We start from the raw sequence: 18,905 nt of genomic DNA, 5'->3' as shown, positions 1-18,905 counted from the left end.
ATACTGATCAAGGCAATGGGGCGATAGGCTGATCTCTCTTCTGGGTCTTTATGTGGTTTAAGAACAAGAGTCACCTTTGCTTCCTCCATGGACGGGGCAATTCTACCTGTCTGCCGAAAGGTATTGAATAGAGAGGTCAGTTGCGGGGCCAGCTGCGTGATAAACAGTTTATAAAAGGATGCGGTATAACTGTCAGGGCCTGGGGCTTTGTTTATAGGGAGGGCTCTAATCACCCCACGAACTTCCTCTTCCGTGATTTCTCGGTTTAGGGCTTCCCTCGTCTCCCTATCAATTTGCCGTAGCTGTACAGATTGTAAAAACTTATCTTGCGCATCGCTAAGGGGGTTTTGGGATGCATAAAGGGAGTCCTAATACCCCGCTATAGCCTCCTGCATTTCTTCCCGCTTTGTGATCCTTTCCCCAGTGCCCACTTTTAACGCAGTAAGAGCATTTTTCACCCTTTTTCCCCTGAGTAGCCGTGCCAAAAGCGTATCAGCCTTATTTGCCTCTGCATAATATTTTTTTTCTCACAGCTAGTGCACACTCTTTTTGGTACGCAAAAGGTCTAACTGCCCCAACGCTTTCCTGTATTCCCGCATGCCTATCCGGGATGGGGTCCTACCCGCTGCCTGTCTAGCTGCTTCCACCTCAGACTCTGATTGAGCCTCCAAAGCTTTTAATTGTTTCATGCGAAAAGCAGTTGCTGCTTTTAGGTCCCCCCTGATAGTAGCCTTGAATGCGTCCCACCGTACCTCATCTCCCATATCCTCCTTCCTATTAACAGCAAAGAAGACCCTAATCTTCTCTTCGATGTCCCCCCGAACTTCCAGGTCTCTCAGGACAGCCCTTGGAAATTTCCAGCCCCATACTCCCCTCACCCTTCTACCCAGTCCAGAACCACAGAGACTATCTTATGGTCCGCTATTCCTATCGGTCCCGCTTGCACCTCACGAATGCTCCCACTAATCCTACCGAGACCCATATATAATCTATTCTGGATTGCGATCCATGAACCCCAGATAAGAAGGTGTAACCCTCCTCTTCCCCCTTTTGTTCTCTCCATACATCCCTCAATCCCAGCCTACCGATCTTTTCCTTCAATTAAGCCGACATCACTGCCCCGCCACCTCTCATACTTTTACCATTTCTGTCCCTCTCCCTATCCCAAGCGATATTCAGGTCTCCCATCAAGACAATCTGCCCCAGGATTGTTCTTCTAATACTTTCAGTACCCGAAGCAAAAACTTCTCCTGACCGGAGTTAGGGCCATATACCACCGCAATTGTGTAAGGGGCATCCTGATATTTCCCCCTGGCCACTATGTATCTCCCCTCTTTATCTCTCGTCACTGCTTCAACTCTGAAGTCAACTGTGTTTCTAATGGCTAGAGCTACCCCCCCTTGTTTTACTTTGTCCTGAGGCATGAAAAATCTGATCAAATCCCCTCAGCTTCAACCTTCCCTGGTCCTTGAATTTCAGGTGCGTTTCCTGGAGCCCCATAATGTCGGTTCTTTCCTTTCTCGCAAAATGCTCCAGCTTTTTCCTCTTTAGTGGGGAGTTCAGCCCTCTCACATTATGCGTTAACCACTTAAGGAGGTAGAACTTGAAACTTGGGCCTTTCTATGAGCTACTGCCCTCTCTCCCCTCCCCTCTTTGAATGACTCGCCACCCCCTCCCCTTGTCCCCTCCCCTCCTCCCTCTCTCTACCCCCCTCCCCTCCCTCCCTGGAAGGACACCCCTTCCCGCTTGCTCACCACTTCTAACTCGGGCATCTCCGCCCTTTCCGTACCCAAAACGGTTGCTCCTCCTGTGGCCCATGGCTTCAGTTCTCCTTTGAGAGGCCCACCACCCCTTTTACCGCCTTCGTAATTCAGGAGCCAATGGATGTCTCATTCCTCTCTTCACTTGAATTTTCTTTTCGCTGCCTCATGCCATCCTTGCCACCTTTTCTCCTTTTCTCTCCCACTGTCGTCCATCCCCAGGGTTTCAACCTAGTGTGCACCGTAGCGCCTCGTGCACCTGAGCTTGGCGGAGTTTCCTCAAACTCTATGCGAAGGAGATCAGGCCCTTCCTGTAGGGACGTAACACGCTTCTGAGCTCCCTCCCATTCAAAAAGCATGCCAAACGGAAATGTCCATTTGTACCGTATGTCCTTCTCGTTTAAAACTTTTTTAACAGTGGGCCCATTTGTCTCCTTTTCATGAGCGTGCTACTCGCCAAGTACTGAAACAATGCGATCTGCTGCCCTTTAAATATAACGGGCTCCCGCTGCCGTGCCGCTCGAAGAACTGCCTCCTTCTGGGCGTATCTAGCAAAAGCTGCCAGGACGTCTCTAGGTCTCGCCATCTGGCCTTTGGTCATCCGCCCAGTTCTGTGTACTCAGTCCAGCTCAATCTTCTCAGGGTTCCCTTCATCCAGGATGTCGGCAAAAATGCCTTGAAGCACCACTTTCAGGTCCTTGTCTAACACTGACTCTGGCAGCAATTACACTCTGATATTGATCCTTCGGGATCTATTCTCCAAATCTTCCATTTGGACTTCAAGGTTTCTTGTAGCCACGTCCAACCTCTCTATGGCTTCGCTGTTAGCTGTGGTTTCGTCCTCTACTTCTTGGAGGCCTTTTTCCAGAGTGCCTGTCCTTTCCCCCAATTGCCGCGTCTCTTGTCTTATCTCACCTAGTGCTTCATTCAGGTCTGCCCTCATCAGTTGAAATTGGTCCTGGGAAGGTCTTTGCCAAGTTCAATTGTAAGGCGTGCAGCTACCCCAGGAATTCCTGTCTGGACATTACAATCTGTTCCTCCAAAACCCCCTTATCAGAATCCTCCCCAAGCTTCTCACGAGATGACCCAGGGCCTTCCCTCGGGGTATGCACTGGCCAAATTGCAGGGAGTGTGCCAACCATGTCACCGTGGCTTCAGCCCCCTTGCCCCTTTACTTTTGGATTTGGTGGTCATGCTGCTCACTTCCCTAAATCTTACGCCTTTATAACGCTCCTGAAAGACAGGTCGCAGGTGAGCATCAGTCCACCTGGAAAGGCTGGAGTTTAATGCCACAACGGGTCTAAGCTTTCAGACACCGTGATCCTCTTTAGGTGTTTAGGCCGCTGTGCTTTGCCGCAAAGGGGTGATGGACTGCAGAATGCCTCTTCTCTTGCACCCTCAGCTGGGGCTTCCTGGATTACGCCAGTCCTTGCTTTTCCCCTAGACAATTCCGCTCTGTCTCCTTACTCAGATCCTCCTAAAACACCATAGGGGTATCCTGCTCCCATGCAACTCTCATGCCGGGTTCTTCTCCACTCCAATGGGGAGCCGGGGCACGCTGTTCGGGCCTGTCTCCGTGTCCACCTCAGGGCCGCACTGCACGGCTGTCAGCGCCCCGTTGTCTCCCCACGTGGCCCTCAACCTCTCTTCCAGCTGCCATGGGACTCTCCAATGCTCCTGCCTCTCGGAAGGGGCTAGATGGGGGTCAGCTCTCCCCCCTGCCTGGGGCAACTTCCCTGCCCTCCACTCACTCTCTGGGTCTCAAATTAGCTGCTGGTGGTCTTCCCCCTCCTCACCAGCTTCCCCGCCGCTGCACCTACTCACATGGTATGGGGGTGCAGGATGTCTCGAAGCGGCAGGCCTCTCAATCATGCAGTTCCGCCATGTCCGGAGGGGCGTGGGCGTCTCTGTATCGCCTTCACCAGCTCTCCCGCTTGGCCCCTCCGGTGCCACGCCGCACCTGTACCTCTATGGGGCTCCACAACACCTCTCGGATCTGCACAGCACCGCCGCAGCCCCTCCGAGCGTTCCTCTCCCTTTCGCCATGGGGGGGTGTGGACCGTGAGGTCGCTTCCGCGGGCTCACCTGCTCCTGCAGCCCGCTTCCAGAGCTCTGTCGGGCTCACGGCTCACTCTTCGCTGTGCACCTTTACTTCTGAGAGCCTCCCGGCTCCTCTCAATGGTGCCCCCCGCCGCGGCTCCTTTGCGCGCACTCCTCCTGGCGGCCACTGCTCCCTTCTCTGCAGCGCAGCGCCGTGCCCAAAGTGCTGCACAGACTGCCTGACCGCACCAGTCAGCTCTACGCCTCTTCCTCACTCTCCGGGGGTCTTTCCTGGCCACTGCTGTAGCCTGTTGATGGGGCGGTGGGCATCTCACATCAGCCGGGTCCGGAGAGCGCCGTCAGCGCGTCCATCTTGGAATCTTCTTCCTTATTTTGAATACCCTATTCACACTCTTTCTGTAATAAGTAAGGAATTGGCAATAGGTTTTTCTTAGTATAGGCTTTTTACTTTGACAAGACGCCACAAGGGCAGACTTTTTTTCATTTGATGGTCGACGCTTGCTCCCATCTTAGCTTTAGGTTTAGAATAGGCGTTTTTCCATCCTGCACTTAGTTTCATAAACACTCTTGAATTGTGATCACTTGTCTGTCTTTACTGTTGTCACCATGAGTTCCTTACAGCTCCAGCAACGTCCAACACCGTCTTGGAAAGTCTCTTTGGAACTCTTCATGCCTCCATTGAGCCACTTTGTTAGAATATTTGGCTGTCTTTGCATATGGTTATTCCATATGCGTCGCATGTTCTTTTTCGTCCCAGTATTTTTTACATTTGCCACAGTCATGACTTTGCAATGAAGCATGTTTTCACTATCATTGGTGGGAGAAAAGGGTGACCATGGGGGTAGAGGGTTATGTGACAGAGTTTTAGGGAGGCCTTTCCCTAAGGAGATTTCCTTATCCCCAGTAGGGGGGGGGGGGGGGAAGTCCCTCCCGATGAGGCCCTACTTCATATTAGCACCCCTAGCGGGACTATTGGGTTGCGGCCTCATCTCTCTAGCCTCAAAGCAAAGGGCTCCCTCTGGGAGAAGTAACAAGACCTGGCGAATCATCACAGAATTCAATAACCTAAACATATATATGTAGATGAGAGTATTTTGTACCTGGGTGCATGTTAGGGCCTAATAAATAGTATATGTTGACAAGTCACTGTGGAACTCTAGCACTCGGCTGTCTCTAGGAGTTGTTAAATGTACTTACACACCAGCCCCAGATCTTGTCTGCCTCCCTTCTCAGCATACCTGAGAGTTTGGTAAGACCAAATTTGAAAAGGCCTTGCCCGCCACCTAGGTTGGTCTCTCAGAACCCTCTCACAGGGCTGGTTCTGAAAATCTCTCCTGCCACCTGTGAATAGCCATTGCAGTCTGCACAACTTTGTCTTTTAACATCCCATCCAACGTTCCCTCTGGTTTTCGAGCTCATGCCTAGGTGGATTCTGGGAGGCGTACTTTCTGGAGTTTGTGCTTTCTGAAATGGGCTGGGTGGCTTGGGCTAGGGATACTGCTGGTCCCAAGGGGTCCAGGTCCATCTGACAATGACTGTGAGGTCACTTTGTCACTTGAGGCTGTGACAAACCTAACCACCCGACACCTGAAGACCATAAAATAGTGAAGATTGTGAACTGTGCTCCCTACCTATACCCTTAGTGGTTACTGGTTTGCTTCAGAACCACAGCTAGCTCAGCCAATAAGCCATCTCCTGACTACTAACCTGTATCCTGAGGCTGGGAAACTCCTGACAGGCTCCTTGTGCAATTGACCCCTTGTGTGCTTGTCCCTGTGTTTGTGTGTCACTGTAGTAAGGTATTGAAATGACCGAAGTAAACAAGTATGATGAAGTACCTTATCAAAGCTTTTTGTATACAAGCTTGTGATAAGGAAAGACCCCATTAACAGCTGGGGCCAGGACGAATGTGACAGTTGCACTGACGTATACTGTATACATCACGGCTTCGGAGCGCGACAATGCTCAGCGCAAGGTATCTCGCGCACCCAAGTATACTACAGTCACCTTGTTTAGTACATAGCGTGTACGGTTTCCTCCTTGTGAGATTGTGTACTTATGAGTTTGGACCTTATGCTGTTGTTGTCTTGTAATGTTTTTGTTTAGTGCATGTATTTTCTTATTGGTGGTTCCTTTATGCAGTTTCCACTTTGCCAGGTCGCCTTGTGTGACTTTCCCCTGGTGAGTTTCTCCCCTTCTGCGGTGATGGCTTGTGATCTCGTCACTTGGTGTGTCATCCCCAGCTCTTCACTACACACTGCTTCCTTTTGGTTCAGCCTTACTTTAGAATTCATCTTTTCAGTTTCTCTCTTCTGAACTGTTTGTATCTCTGCAGGATCAGGAGTCACTGCGCTGCGTCCTGGAGTCCGAACCTGTGGATAAATTATTCCTCATACTCAATTTCACAAGCAGCCGGTGAGTAGCTGAAGGAATACTAACTAGACAGTACCCCAAATCTGGGCAGGTATTTCAGGAACCCTCGAGGGCCATTCTCAAATATACGTCTTACATCCCAGATGGCTTGTGCTGGGGGAAGACTGTTTAATTTCCTGAGATAAGAGGGTGAATCTCCGGAAGAGCAACATTGACCCATTTGAGGGAACCCCCACAAGCCGCTGCACACAATTAGTTCCATTTTCAAACTGTAAAGCTAAATACTAATTTTTAGAGCTTGGATCTAACATGCAGCTTTGGTGCACCTTCTACTGCTACTACTGAGGGCTCAGCGCCTGTGGGGCTCATGTAGGCTGACATTTCTTATTATCCTGAACTCCTGGCATTACGGAGAGGCCGGAGTCCCTAGTGCCCCTGGACCTGATAATCCAGAGAGCCCTGAGTCCCTAGTGCTCCTGGACCTGATAATACAGAGAGCCTTGAGTCCCTAGTGCTCCTGGACCTGATAATCCAGAGAGACCCGAGTCCCTAGTGCCCCTGGACCTGATAATCCAGAGAGCCTTGAGTCCCCAGTGCCCCTGGGCCTGATTTACTGTAGCCTGGAGTCCCTAGTGCCCCTGGACCTGATTTACTGAGAGCCCTGAGTCCCTAGTGCTCCTGGACCTGATTTACTGAGAGCTCTTGAGTCCCCCGTGCCCCTGGACCTGATTTACTGTAGCCCGGAGTCCCTAGTGCCCCTGGACCTGATAATCCAGAGAGCCTTGAGTCCCTAGTGCTCCTGGACCTGATTTACTGAGAGCCCTGAGTCCCTAGTGCTCCTGGACCTGATTTACTGAGAGCCCTGAGTCCCTAGTGCTCCTGGACCTGATTTACTGAGAGCCCTGAGTCCCTAGTGCTCCTGGACCTGATTTACTGAGAACCCTGAGTCCCTAGTGCCCCTGGACCTGATTTACTGTAGCCCGGAGTCCCTAGTGCCCCTGGACCTGATTTACTGAGAGCCCTGAGTCCCTAGTGCTCCTGGACCTGATTTACTGAGAGCCCTGAGTCCCTAGTGCTCCTGGACCTGATTTACTGAGAGCCCCGAGTCCTTAGTGCTCCTGGGCCAGTGTTACCGACAGACCGGAGTCTTTGTTTTTACAGAGGGCCATGCAGCCCCACAGTGACCCATGTGCTGTTCTTGGAATGCCCTTATGCAGAGGTGCCTCTTGAGTTTCTGCGACTACTGATGTTCGATCTCAAGTGCTCCATGGGTTGCAGTTGAGTGCCCTGTACCGGTGGTGCCTCTGGGGCTGTTGTTAGCTAGTGTCCTGATGCCCTGGAGCTGCCAAAACTGGTGGCAGTGAGGTTTCTGATTGCATGGTGCTCCATGGCATCAGCACCCTCACCAACGAGCCCTGGGGGAACCACCGGTTCAGCGCCCTCAAAAACACTAGGTGTTTACCTCGATGGCAGTTTAACTTTAGCAAAAGAAGTGAACGCTACGGCCTCATCCACAGCCTACACTTGTAAGTTAATCCCGTCAGCTAAACCCTACCTCTCTACAACTAGTTGCACCACACTGGCACGAGCACTCGTGCTGTCCAAACTGGATTACTGCAACGCTCTCTATCTAGGTGCGAATAAATACATCACGCAAAAAATCCAAATTCTGCAAAACAACGCCCTTAGAGCGGCACTAGGAATCTCCAAAAAAGAACATATCTCAATCAGCAGAGAATCTAATTGGAGACCGGTGTCAGTGAGGCTTCTGATCGTATGGTGCTCCGTGGCTTTTAGTTCTGGGTGGTGGGGGACTTGTGGTGCCCTTGGGGCTGTTGTTGATGAGGGTCCTGATGCCATGGTGCTTCAGAGACAGGTTTCAGTGAGGTTTCTGATCGTACGTTGCTCCGTTGCTATTAGTTCTTGGGGCGCTGAACCAGTGGTTCCCCTGGGGCTGTTGTTAATGAGGGTCCTGATGCCATGGTGCTGCCGAGACAGGTGTCAGTGAGGTTTCTAATCGTATGGTGCTCCGTGGCTATTAGTTCTTGGGGGCCCTGAACTGGTGGTGTCCCTGGTGCTGTTGTTAGTGTAGGTCCTGATGCCATGGTGCTTCGGAGACTGGTGGCAGTGAGGTTTCTGATCGTGTGGTGCTCTTTGGCTATTGGGGGTACTGAACCGGTGGCCCCCCTGGGGCTGTTGTTAATGAGGGTCCTGATGCCATGGTGCTGCCGAGACTGGCGTCAGTGAGGTTTCTGATCATATGGTGCTCCGTGGCTTTTAGTTCTTGGGGCACTGAACCGGTAGTGCCCCCGGTGCTGTTGTTAGTGTAGGTCCTGATGCTATGGTGCTTCGGAGACAGGTGTCGGTGAGTTTTCTGATCGTATGGTGCTCCGTTGCTATTAGTTCTTGGGGCCTTGAACCGGTGGTGCCCCTGGGGCTGTTGTTAATGAGGGTCCTGATGTCATGGTGTTCTGAGACAAGTGTCAGTAAGGTTTCTGATCATATGGTGCTCCGTGGCTTTTAGTTCTTGTGGGGGCAGGTGGTATGGGGGGTGTATGAACCCGTGGTGCCCCCGGGGCTGTTATTAATGAGGGTCCTGATGCCATGGTGCTTCGGAGACGGGTGCCAATGAGGTTTCTGATTGTATGGTGCTCCATGGCTATTATTTCTTGGGGGTACTGAACTCGTGGTGCCCCCGAGGCAGTTGTTAATGAGGGTCCTGATCCCAAGGTTCTTCAGAGACCGGTGTTGGTGAGGTTTCCGATTGTATGGTGCTCCATGGCTATTAGTTCTTGGGGGTACTGAACTTGTGGTGCCCCTGAGGCAGTTGTTAATGAGGGTCCTGATCCCAACATGCTTCAGAGACCGGTGTCAGTGAAGTTCTTGATCGTATGGCGCTCCGTGGCTTTTAGTTCTTGGGGGTGTGGGGGGGGTCCCTGAACTCGTGGTGCGTCTGGGGCTGTTGTTAATGAGGGTCCTGATGCCATGGTGCTGCCGAGACTGGTGGCAGTGAGGTTGCTGATCGTATGGTGCTAAGTTCCGATTGGCTCTTGGGGCGCTGAACCCGTGGTGTCCCTAGGGCTGTTCTTGAGGGTCTAGATGCTATGGTGCTTCGGAGACAGGCGTTGGTGAGGTTTCTGATCGTATGGTGCTCCGTGGCTTTTAGTTGAAGGGGGCCCTGAACTGGTGGTGCTCCTGGGGCTGTTGTTAGTGAGGGTCCTGATGCCATGGTGCTGCCGAGACTGGTGGCAGTGAGCTTTCTGATAAACAAACAAAAAAGACTGGGCGTTTCCGCGTGCTCACAGTGTGCTCTTCTACCGAGAGCTGCTATTGTTAGTATATATTACATCATAAATAATTGAAAGTTCATAATAATATACACAATTAGTACATCGACTCTTTAAAAAAAGTGCCCAAATTGTTTAATATTTAAAGAAAGGCAATAGGGTATCTTGGGACCCTAGCATCTGGAACCTCTATTACCAAGGCACCTCGGCCCCATTCTTACTCCTCTGCGGACTGTGTAGCAAGCAAAGCGGGTCTGTAGCGGACTCTGCAGAGGTTTTAATCCAGTTCATATCCAGGCTCAGGTTACGGCAGTCTGGGTGTACAGAAGATGCATCTGGCAGTGCGGCTGAGTGCTTGTGTGATGCTAACATTTTGCCTTTTTCTCTTCCATAGGATTAATATTAAGAAGTCGGGTAACACTCAGGGCATGTACATCACCAATGGATTGCACAGTGCGGGAGTGGCAGCAACTCCAGAAACGGTACCAGGGGGTGGAAGCATGACCAACAAAGAGAGTCCTGGAAACAAAGGTACATGACCCAGCAAGGCATTCTCCCTGTTGGCATCAGATTCGCCCTCTGGCCCCCATGCTCCGACAACTCGAAAAAGAACTCTAGACCCAAGGAGTCTCTCCTCCTCTGTGCCTAGGCCATCCCGTCGCCCTCAGCGCCACCTGACTCGCTAGCAGTCATCTGCCCCGCCACCCTGTAGAGCTGTACCCCTCCTCTGTGCCTCTCTGTATCTTGCCTCCCGCTGTATATCTATACTGTTGTATACCTCTGTAGAGCACTCCGTTGCTTCTGAAAGCTAGGTCCACACTCAATAAATACCATAATAAGAAGAAGAGATCTGTTGTGTAGTGCGGAGGCAGCAAGGGTTGGAGAGAGACCCGGGAAAGAGTCCTGTGCTTAAGTGCAGGTTCATGTTCTTGTGGATTATTCAAAGGTGTGGTTTCGTTTTGCAAGGCATTGTGTCTAACTGGAATAAGAAGCACACATAAAGTCGTCATTTCATTTTACACAGCTTTTACTTGGTGTCTGAGCAACAAATACATTCTCTTATTGTTAGGTTGATGTTTCGACTCAAAAACCTCTTTTACAAAATCGTTGGGAAGTACTTTTCATTTTGTAGATGCAAGGTTTTAACATTCACCTCTTTCTGAAATTAAACACTTATAAAATCAGTGTGAGATTTTCTTCTATCACTGCCTAGACACTGTTATACTCCAAATACAATTATCAGAATTCTGCACAATATTTATTGGTGGCTTTGATACTTGGACTACATTTCCAAACATGCAGCATCAGGCCCAAATCATGTACTCTTACCTCAAGGATAGCTCTTTCACATCTCTTCCCCCTACTTTTGTTTTCTTTCGGGTGTGCTGACAAACTTCCAATGTAGGTGGCTTCCCTCACTTGTGACGGCAAACTGATATTTGTATGGATATCAGTCACTTCTCTCCTGCCCTCGAAAGATCTCTCAAAAAGCTTGTGGAACGCCCAGAAATACAGACAAAAAACAAACAATCCACAGGGCAACCTTGAGTCCAGTGTCGTACATGAGTGGGGGAAGTAATGACCGTCTGACTGGAGGATGGTGGGGAATCTATGCAACAGAGTCTGGAGAAAGGACTGGACAGGCGCATTAACTTAGTACGAAGGGACTGAATGCATACAGGGTGGCATGTACTGTAAGGAACGCATGGTGGCAATAGTAAGACAGACACAAGTCACCACAGTTCAAGGGTGTTCATTAAACTTTCGCAAGGGTATGATAAACGCCTGTCTAAACCTAAATCTACAGATGGAAGCAAGCTACAACCATCAAATAATAATGCACTCCTAGTGGAGTCTTGTCAAATAAAAAGGGCCTATACTAAAAAACCTATTGCCAATCCTTACCACTAATCACTATTTTACAAATAATGTGGGGGTAATGTTCATGAAAAAGAAAAGTGATCATAAAATTATATGTCAGGATGCTCGGGCCGTTGGCCTCCTTTCCCCACGTTTTCAGCACTGGGCAAGGCGGGTCACTTGAGCAAGGCACACACTCTGGCTTCTGAGGCACGAGGATACAGTTCAATTTCCACAGTTCAGGACCTTCTGTGTCCAAGTCTCTTGACTCAGAGGGCCTGCTGTACAAAAACAATAAGTAAACATTTGTTTCCTTTCGCCCTTTATTCAAATAGGGTGTTCACCCTGGAACCCGTCAGCTGCGCTCAGGCACTTTTTAACTCAAAAGTTCCAGTCTGGATCTCCCTCCTCCGGACTCAGATCCCTTTCACACCAATGTCAAAGTTCTTTGACGGGTAACTCACGGTTCACCCTGACCCTCTAAGCCGGGCTCAGATCCTGCTCAATTAGTCTCCTTCAGCTGGGTTCAGACCAATTGCGTTGTTCATTAAAATATCAAAGACTTTCGTAAGTGCACAGGGTTTAGCTTGACCTGTTGCATGACCACTTCAATCTCAATATTCCTTTTCTCACACTCCGCATCAGTTGGATACCTAACAGAGACATTAGAATGTGCGCCCACACGGCGCCAGACCACTAGGTGGGCCTCATCACGAGTTGGACGATATCCCAACTGTATTGCCGCCCAACTGTAATTGCGTTAGCGCCATCTGGTCCGGTGCTATTAGCGCCTTATCACGATTGGGCGTTAACAGTAAATCCCCATTCCCCATTGGGCCCAAATTGGCATTTTTGGCGCAAATACTGCGGGATAATACAGCTTGCGGTAATTGCTCCGCAAACAGGGCGCTAAATGGGATTTTCACCTCCAGAAAAAAGCTTGAGGTAAAACAGCCCACTTCGCGCCCAATTCGTGATAGAGCCAGCCCTTCAATGCGGCTGTAATACCGTTACCACCGCATTTAAGGGATACCGTCTAACTCTTGATGAGGCCCAGTGTATGGTATCTTGGTTTGTCAATGGACAGGGTCCCGCATACCTTACATTTATTTTTAGGAGAAGGATGAATATCCGCACAATTTGAGTGAAATCCAATGATTTATATTTAAGAAAAAGACATATAGTCTAGTGTGGTCAGCCGACACATGTTTCGACCTCTAGGGTCCGTATTAAGGCTCGTATTTTACATGTACATGTCAAGCATTGGTGGATGTGACAAGTGATACATTGTGAGATTTGTGCCAAAGGTGTGGGGATGTCCTGTGAATAATTGAATTGTAAAACATCCATCCGTTATTGTAAAGAACATATTGACAGAATAAATAGTTCATTCATGTTTTAAATTATGAAAACAAACATTTCCAATTATTGTCATGGGAGAAAAAGAGAAGGAGAGGAGCGAAGGGGAAGAGATTAAGTTTTGTTAGATCGCTGTTATATGCTAAATGCTATGTGAGATAACTTCCTAATTGCTCTGTCTTGTCTTACCTATTGTGTAGTTAATTGTTGCCTGAATGGTTCCTGGGTTGAAACGTTGCTGTATAGGCCATAGTAAGGGTGTCCACCCTGTGTCTGACAGGTCTGGGTTACTGGCCTGGTTAGGCTGGGGAAGAAGTGAAGTATAGTTAGGTCACAGGAATTGTTGCTCACGTGGACAAGTGCACAGAGTGCTTGAGCTGGGTCCTGTGCAGTGCCCGGTGTGCGTTGTACTGGCATCTTGGAGAAGGTTGTTGGGCTATGCCTATATAAGGTGGATGAGAGCGATTGTGCTATGTGCTGGCAGTGTGGGGCTGGAGCTCCCCTGGACTAGTGCTTGGGGTAGTGGTGGTATTGTTCATGTAGTGCCTGTTGGGTTGTGCCTGTTGTTCCCAGTGGGAGTGTATGAGAGTGGCTGCCTGGTGTGTGACCCCTAGAGAGTGGCTGGGCGCTGGCCGGAGGCGGGGCGAGTTTGTGGGTAGAGATGTCCCTTCATGCCTCCCATTAAGTGCAGTATGTCTAGTCAGCATGAGATGGGGATTGGAAATAGGGTCAGAATGTCAATGGTGCCCAGCATTAGCGTCTGGTGAAAGGTGAGGGATATTGGCGGTGTGCCGGTGTGTGCAGCAATTGCTTGCTCATATGCTGTCCTCTTACCTGATTATTCACTCGGTCGTAGAGTGGTGCAGCTCTCATATGAGATGAGTGACGAGTAGGAGGCTGGACGTCGATAGTGCCTAAATGAGCATGCGCGAGTCGTAATGCAAATGAACGCACATGCGTATTGACTGCTCATTGTGGTATTTAGCGTCTGCTAGTGTGCACATGCGCTCTAAGTTGGGTCATGCATGCTGTGTGACAATCATTGAATGGCGCATGCGCTTGTCTGCAGTCTTGGGCTATGCGTATGAAGTTATCAATCTGGAGCGTGCCCATTGTCACATGATGGTGCATGCCCAGCTGGTTAGGGGCTGGGATGCCAATTATCTATGTCGCCTTAATTGTGTATTTTCAAGGGGTGTGCAGTCTTGCAGGATAGTTCTGGGCCGATGAGCTTTATGCTGGAGTGGTCAATTGAGTATATCTCCTTGATTAGAAGGTATCATATTTGGTGTCAAGGAGCTCCCACCCCCTTCTCACCTGGGTCCGGTGTTTGCCGGTGTCTTCGATCGCTGCCTTCTTGCGAACGCTCCTGGTCTTGAACAGCGCTGCTCGAGTCTCGTCTGGTCCTAGGCTGCGTTTAGTTCCGGGATCGCGGAGTCCAGGAATCCGGGAGACTGGGAAAGGCTAGAAATGCCCGGAACCAGGAAGGGGGGAAAGGGACAGGAGTGGGTAATAGCACTGGGACAAAGGAAACAATACCGCGAGCTATGAACACACGTCTGGGCTACTGTGCAATAGCATTGAGACGCGCGGAGCCGCGGAAGGCGTGGTCTATAAATGGATCACGCTGCGCTCAGCGCATGGAGCGAGCAAGGGCTACAGCTCTGAACGCCCATGTTGGAAGTAGTACGGAATGTAAGCCCCGTTGAGACAAGGACCAGGAGGTCCAAAAGGGACGTGATCTGAAGTTCATGACAGCATGCCTCCTCCGAAGGCCATTCCCTCCAGGTTTGCCCGGGTGTATTAGGCGAAATCTTCTGAGCAACCGAGGAGCCTTGATATTAGAAATAGGTTCCCAGGTCCTTTCACTAGGAGGATATCCTTTCCACTCCACTAGGTATTGAAGATGGCCCCGCTTATACCTGGAGTCACAAATCCGGGACACCTCATATTCCAGTTGGTTGTCACCCAGTAGAGGAGGTGGTCTACTGGATTTTCGAGACAATTGGATGTAGGGTTTCAATAGGGATGTGTGAAAAACTGGATGAATTCTTTTCCAGGAGTCGGTTAGCTTGATTCGATATGAGACAGGATTGTTAATCTCCTTGATGGGAAATGGACCATAGTAGCGGGGAGCCAGCTTGTTTGGTCGTAAGTGTCGGGGAAGTAGTTTTGATGACAACCACACTCAGTCACCGACCGTATAGAAAGGACCTGGTCTTCTCTTGGAATCTGCATACCTCTTGGTCTGTGATCTGGCTTTCTCTTAAGTGTTCTTTAGCCTCCCGGTGAATGTTGATGAGTTTCGATCCAGGAGTCAACAGTAGGTACTGGTGTAGGGTAAGGAAGAACCGAGGGTAAGACCGATGAATGGAACCCCTGGCTACAATAAAAGGGGCTGGTCTGTAGCGCTGAGTGTTCGGAGTTGTTGTAAGCAAATTCCGCAACTGGTATCGGGAGAGACCAGTCATCCTGGACCTTGGTGGCGAAACATCAGAGATATTGTTCCAGGGTCTGATTTGCACGTTCTGTGGCTCCGTTGGTTTGGGGGTGATATCCTGAAGAGAGGGCACGTGGGATTCCTAGTACCCGACAGAGGTGTTTCCAGAATTGTGAAATGTATTGGGGACCCCGTCAGATATGATCTTGGAAGGAAGCCCATATGTGTTCCAGAAATATTCCAGCTAGCTCTGAAGAGGAGGGTAGTTTCATCAGTGGCGTAAAATGGGCCATATGGGTAAACAAATCTATGGTGACCATGATGGTAGTATATCCTCGGGAAGGTGGTAACTCCACTATGAAGTCTGTAGCGATGATTTCCCATGGTTTAGAGGGTAGAGTGGGCTGCAGAAGAAGACCCGCCGGTCTTTTGTTATCATATTTATTTTGATGTAACTTCCGTGTAGGAATGAGTAGTGCATTGTCCATGAATAAGTAGACTTCCTTGGCTCTTAATTTCCAGAGATTTCGTGTTGAAATGTCTTTCCATAATTCCGAGGATTGAGTTTGCTATCGGACTTCTTCCAGGAGATCAACTGCTTGGGCTACGAAGATCATGGGAGAGAACATTTTAGGAAATGCCTTATCTTCAGTGGTCACGTAGTCAGGACGGCGAGACAAGGCGTCAGCGATCAGGTTCTGTGATCCAGGGACATGGGTAATGCAGAACTGATACTGGGCAAAAAAGTAGGCCCAACGTGCCGGACGACTGTTCATGCACTCCAGTGACTGTAGAATCTGAAGGTTTCGATGATCAGTACGGACTTGGACATGATGTCTGGCTCCCAGAAGTAGGTGTCGACATTCAGTGAAGGCTTGGCGAATGGCTTAGAGTTCCTTTTCTAAGACGGAGTAGTGCGTTTCACTAGGAGTTAAGGTTCTTGACAGATAAGCAACAGGGTGTTCCAAATCGTCCTCCATCTTCTGCTTCAACACTGCTTCTATAGCGTAATTGGAGGCATCCGTTTCCACTAAAAAGGGTCGACTTGTATCGGGTTGAGCCAAAATGGGAGCTTGTGTGAACTCAATCTTTAAACGCTGAAATGCAGTTTCTTGTAATGTTGACCAGACAAATGGATGTCCTTCTTTAGCAGAGCCACTATGGGTTGTACAATCTCGGAAAAGGTGGCTATGAACTTCCGGTAGAAATTGGCTAGTCCTAGGAAGGATTGGATTTGTTTCACGGACGTGGGAGTAGGCCAGGGGAGAATGGCCTTTACTTTTGAAGGGTCCATGCCAATCCCCTCTGGACTAAGGATAAATCCCAGATAGTGCACAGAGGTAACGTGAAACAAATATTTTTCAGGCTTGGCTAAGAGGTGATGTTCCCGGAGTCTTTGTTGAACTGCCTTAACATGTCCTTCATGCTTCTGAAGGTCTTTGGGAAAAATCAATATGTCGTCCAGATAGACAATGACTAAGAGAAACAACATATCAGAGAACACCCTATCCATAAAACGTTGAAATAATGCTAGGGCATTGGCTAGTCCAAAGGGCATGACCAGGTACTCTTAGTGACCAAAGGGTGTTCTAAAGGTGGTCTTCCACTCGTCTCCTTCCCGGATACGGATCAAATGATAGGCACTCCTGAGATCCAATATGGTGAATATTACGGCTCCTCTCACAGCTTCCAGGATATCCGAGATCAGGGGTAGTGGGTACCGATCCTTGAGGGTGCATTGATTTAAGCCTCTATAGTCGAGGCAAGGTCTGAGTTCCTTGGTATCCTTCTTGGGAACGAAGAACAATGAAGCACCCGCTGGAGATTTCGAGGGTCTTATGGTGCCGTTTTCAAGATTAGTGTCTAGGTATTCCCGAAGGGCCTTTTTCACGGGTTCGGAAAGAATGAACATTCTGCCGAAAGGAATTACAGCTGAGGGATCCGTATCTATGGCACAGTCTTCGGGTCTGTGAGGGGGTAAGGCCTGAACTATGGCAATAGAAAATACATCAGCATATCCCTGATAGGCCTCTGGAACTTGTATGATATTGGAAACCATGAGTGGTGTTTCTTGGTCTCTTGGTGGTTCTTTAGGAGTTATCGAGGAGAGGCCCAGGGATAGACAGTGGGACATAAAGAACTCTGAGCCCAGGAATAATGATCCTGCTGTCCAATTGATATACGGATTGTGCTTTTGTAACCAGGGCATACCCAAAACCATGGGGTAATGGGCTGACTAATGATGTCGAATGTAATCCGCTCTTGATGATGGTTTATGGAAAGTTGGATCTCTTTAGTCTGCAGGCTTATGGGTCCTGAAGAGAGGGGTCTTCCGTCAATTGCTTCCACCGGCTGCATGGTGTTACTAACAACCCAGTCTTGATCAATGAAAATTCCCATAGCTCTGCAGTCCACCAAGGCCAGAATGGGATAGGTTTTGTCTTTGGAGGGCGACAGGAAGGCCTGTAGTATCACCAAACTTTTTTGTCCAGGAGAGTTCAAGGATGGAATTTATGTGGAGCAAACATCTCTCTCCCGAATCTCTGCCCCATATAAGATCGGGAGCTGGCGTTTCCCGAACGCCGAGGAGGTGCCAGAGGACATTCCCTGACCAAATGTTTGTCTGAAGCACAATACATACACAAACCCATATGGATCCTTCTCAATCTTTCTTGAGGTGTTATGGGTCCACGAAAGGCTCCAATTTGCATGGGTTCAGGTTCTGGGACTGGACTTGGGTTTGTGTCCGTTCTGGCTGTGCTCTCAAAGGACGTCTTGGGTGGGTTTACCTTGGATTTCTTCCTTTCAGCCTTCCTTTCCTGGATGCGAAAGTCTATTTGCAAGGCCAGGTCCATTAATGCTTGGAATTAGTTTGGTCTGGCCACCCTGGCCAGTTCATCCTTGATCTCATCGTTTAGGCCTCTCCTGAACAGGGTAAAACTAGCCTCAGAGGACCAGTCTGCTTCCATAGCCAATTGTTTAAATCTGGTCACATAAGTGAGCATATCTTGGGAGCCCTGTTGAAAGTCCAGCAAGCGTTCTTGGGCAGTATAGACCTGCTCTGGACGGTCAAACATGCCTTTAAGGGCCTGTATGAACACCTCGTAGTCGTCTAGGAGGGCATCGCTGGAGTTAACAAGGGGTGTTGCCCAAGTTAAGGCGTTGCCGGAAAGGTGGGATATGATGAAACCCACCTTAGCCCTAGGAGTCGAGAAATAATAGGCCTTAAAGGTAAAGTGGACCAGGCATGAATCCAGGAATCCGCGAAGTGTTTTTGCCGAACCATCATACTTGTCAACAATACCGCCCAACAGGGCACCCTCCTTTGTAGCAGAATCCCGGGACAAGACCAATTGTTTGAGCGCAGCGTTTTCCGCCTTAAGATTTTGAACCTCGGTTGATAATTCTTACATGCGTCGCATTAAGTCCTGCACGACGGCTTCCATCTCGTTTTTAGGTTCGATCGGGTGGCGTCTCAAACTGTCAAGGAGTCCCCCCCCCCCCCCCTTCTCACCTGGGTCCGGTGTTTGCCGGTGTCTTCGATAGCTGCTTTCTTGCGAACGCTCCTGGTTTTGAACAGCGCTGCTCGAGTCTCGTATGGTTCCAGGTTGCGTTTAGTTCTGGGATCGCGGAGTCTATGAATCCGGGAGACTGGGAAAGGCTAGAAATGCCCGGAACCAGGAAGGGGGAAAGGGACAGGAGTGGGTAATAGCACTGGGACAAAGGAAACAATACCGCAAGCTACGAACACACGTCTGGGCTACT

The 18,905-nt window shown here is 49.5% G+C and overlaps 1 protein-coding gene across 2 annotated transcripts in view; it reads left to right on the top strand.

Moving 5' to 3' along the window:
- Positions 1 to 18,905, top strand: part of LOC138447901 (protein GPR108-like) — an 851,977-nt gene that overhangs the window by 98,623 nt on the left and 734,449 nt on the right. For both annotated transcript variants that reach the window (XM_069604412.1, XM_069604414.1), the window contains 2 exons: positions 6,157 to 6,236; positions 9,876 to 10,012. In XM_069604412.1, coding sequence (XP_069460513.1) covers positions 6,157 to 6,236; positions 9,876 to 10,012 — 217 coding nt within the window. The remainder of the gene's footprint in view (positions 1 to 6,156; positions 6,237 to 9,875; positions 10,013 to 18,905) is intronic.

The sequence above is a fragment of the Ambystoma mexicanum genome, chromosome 3q, assembly GCF_040938575.1.
Source record: "Ambystoma mexicanum isolate Mex_15411 chromosome 3q, UKY_AmexF1_1, whole genome shotgun sequence".
In the NCBI taxonomy this organism is placed as follows: Eukaryota; Metazoa; Chordata; class Amphibia; order Caudata; family Ambystomatidae; genus Ambystoma; species Ambystoma mexicanum.
Note: the sequence above shows the minus strand (reverse complement) of the source record. Positions and strands in the feature narration are given on the sequence as shown.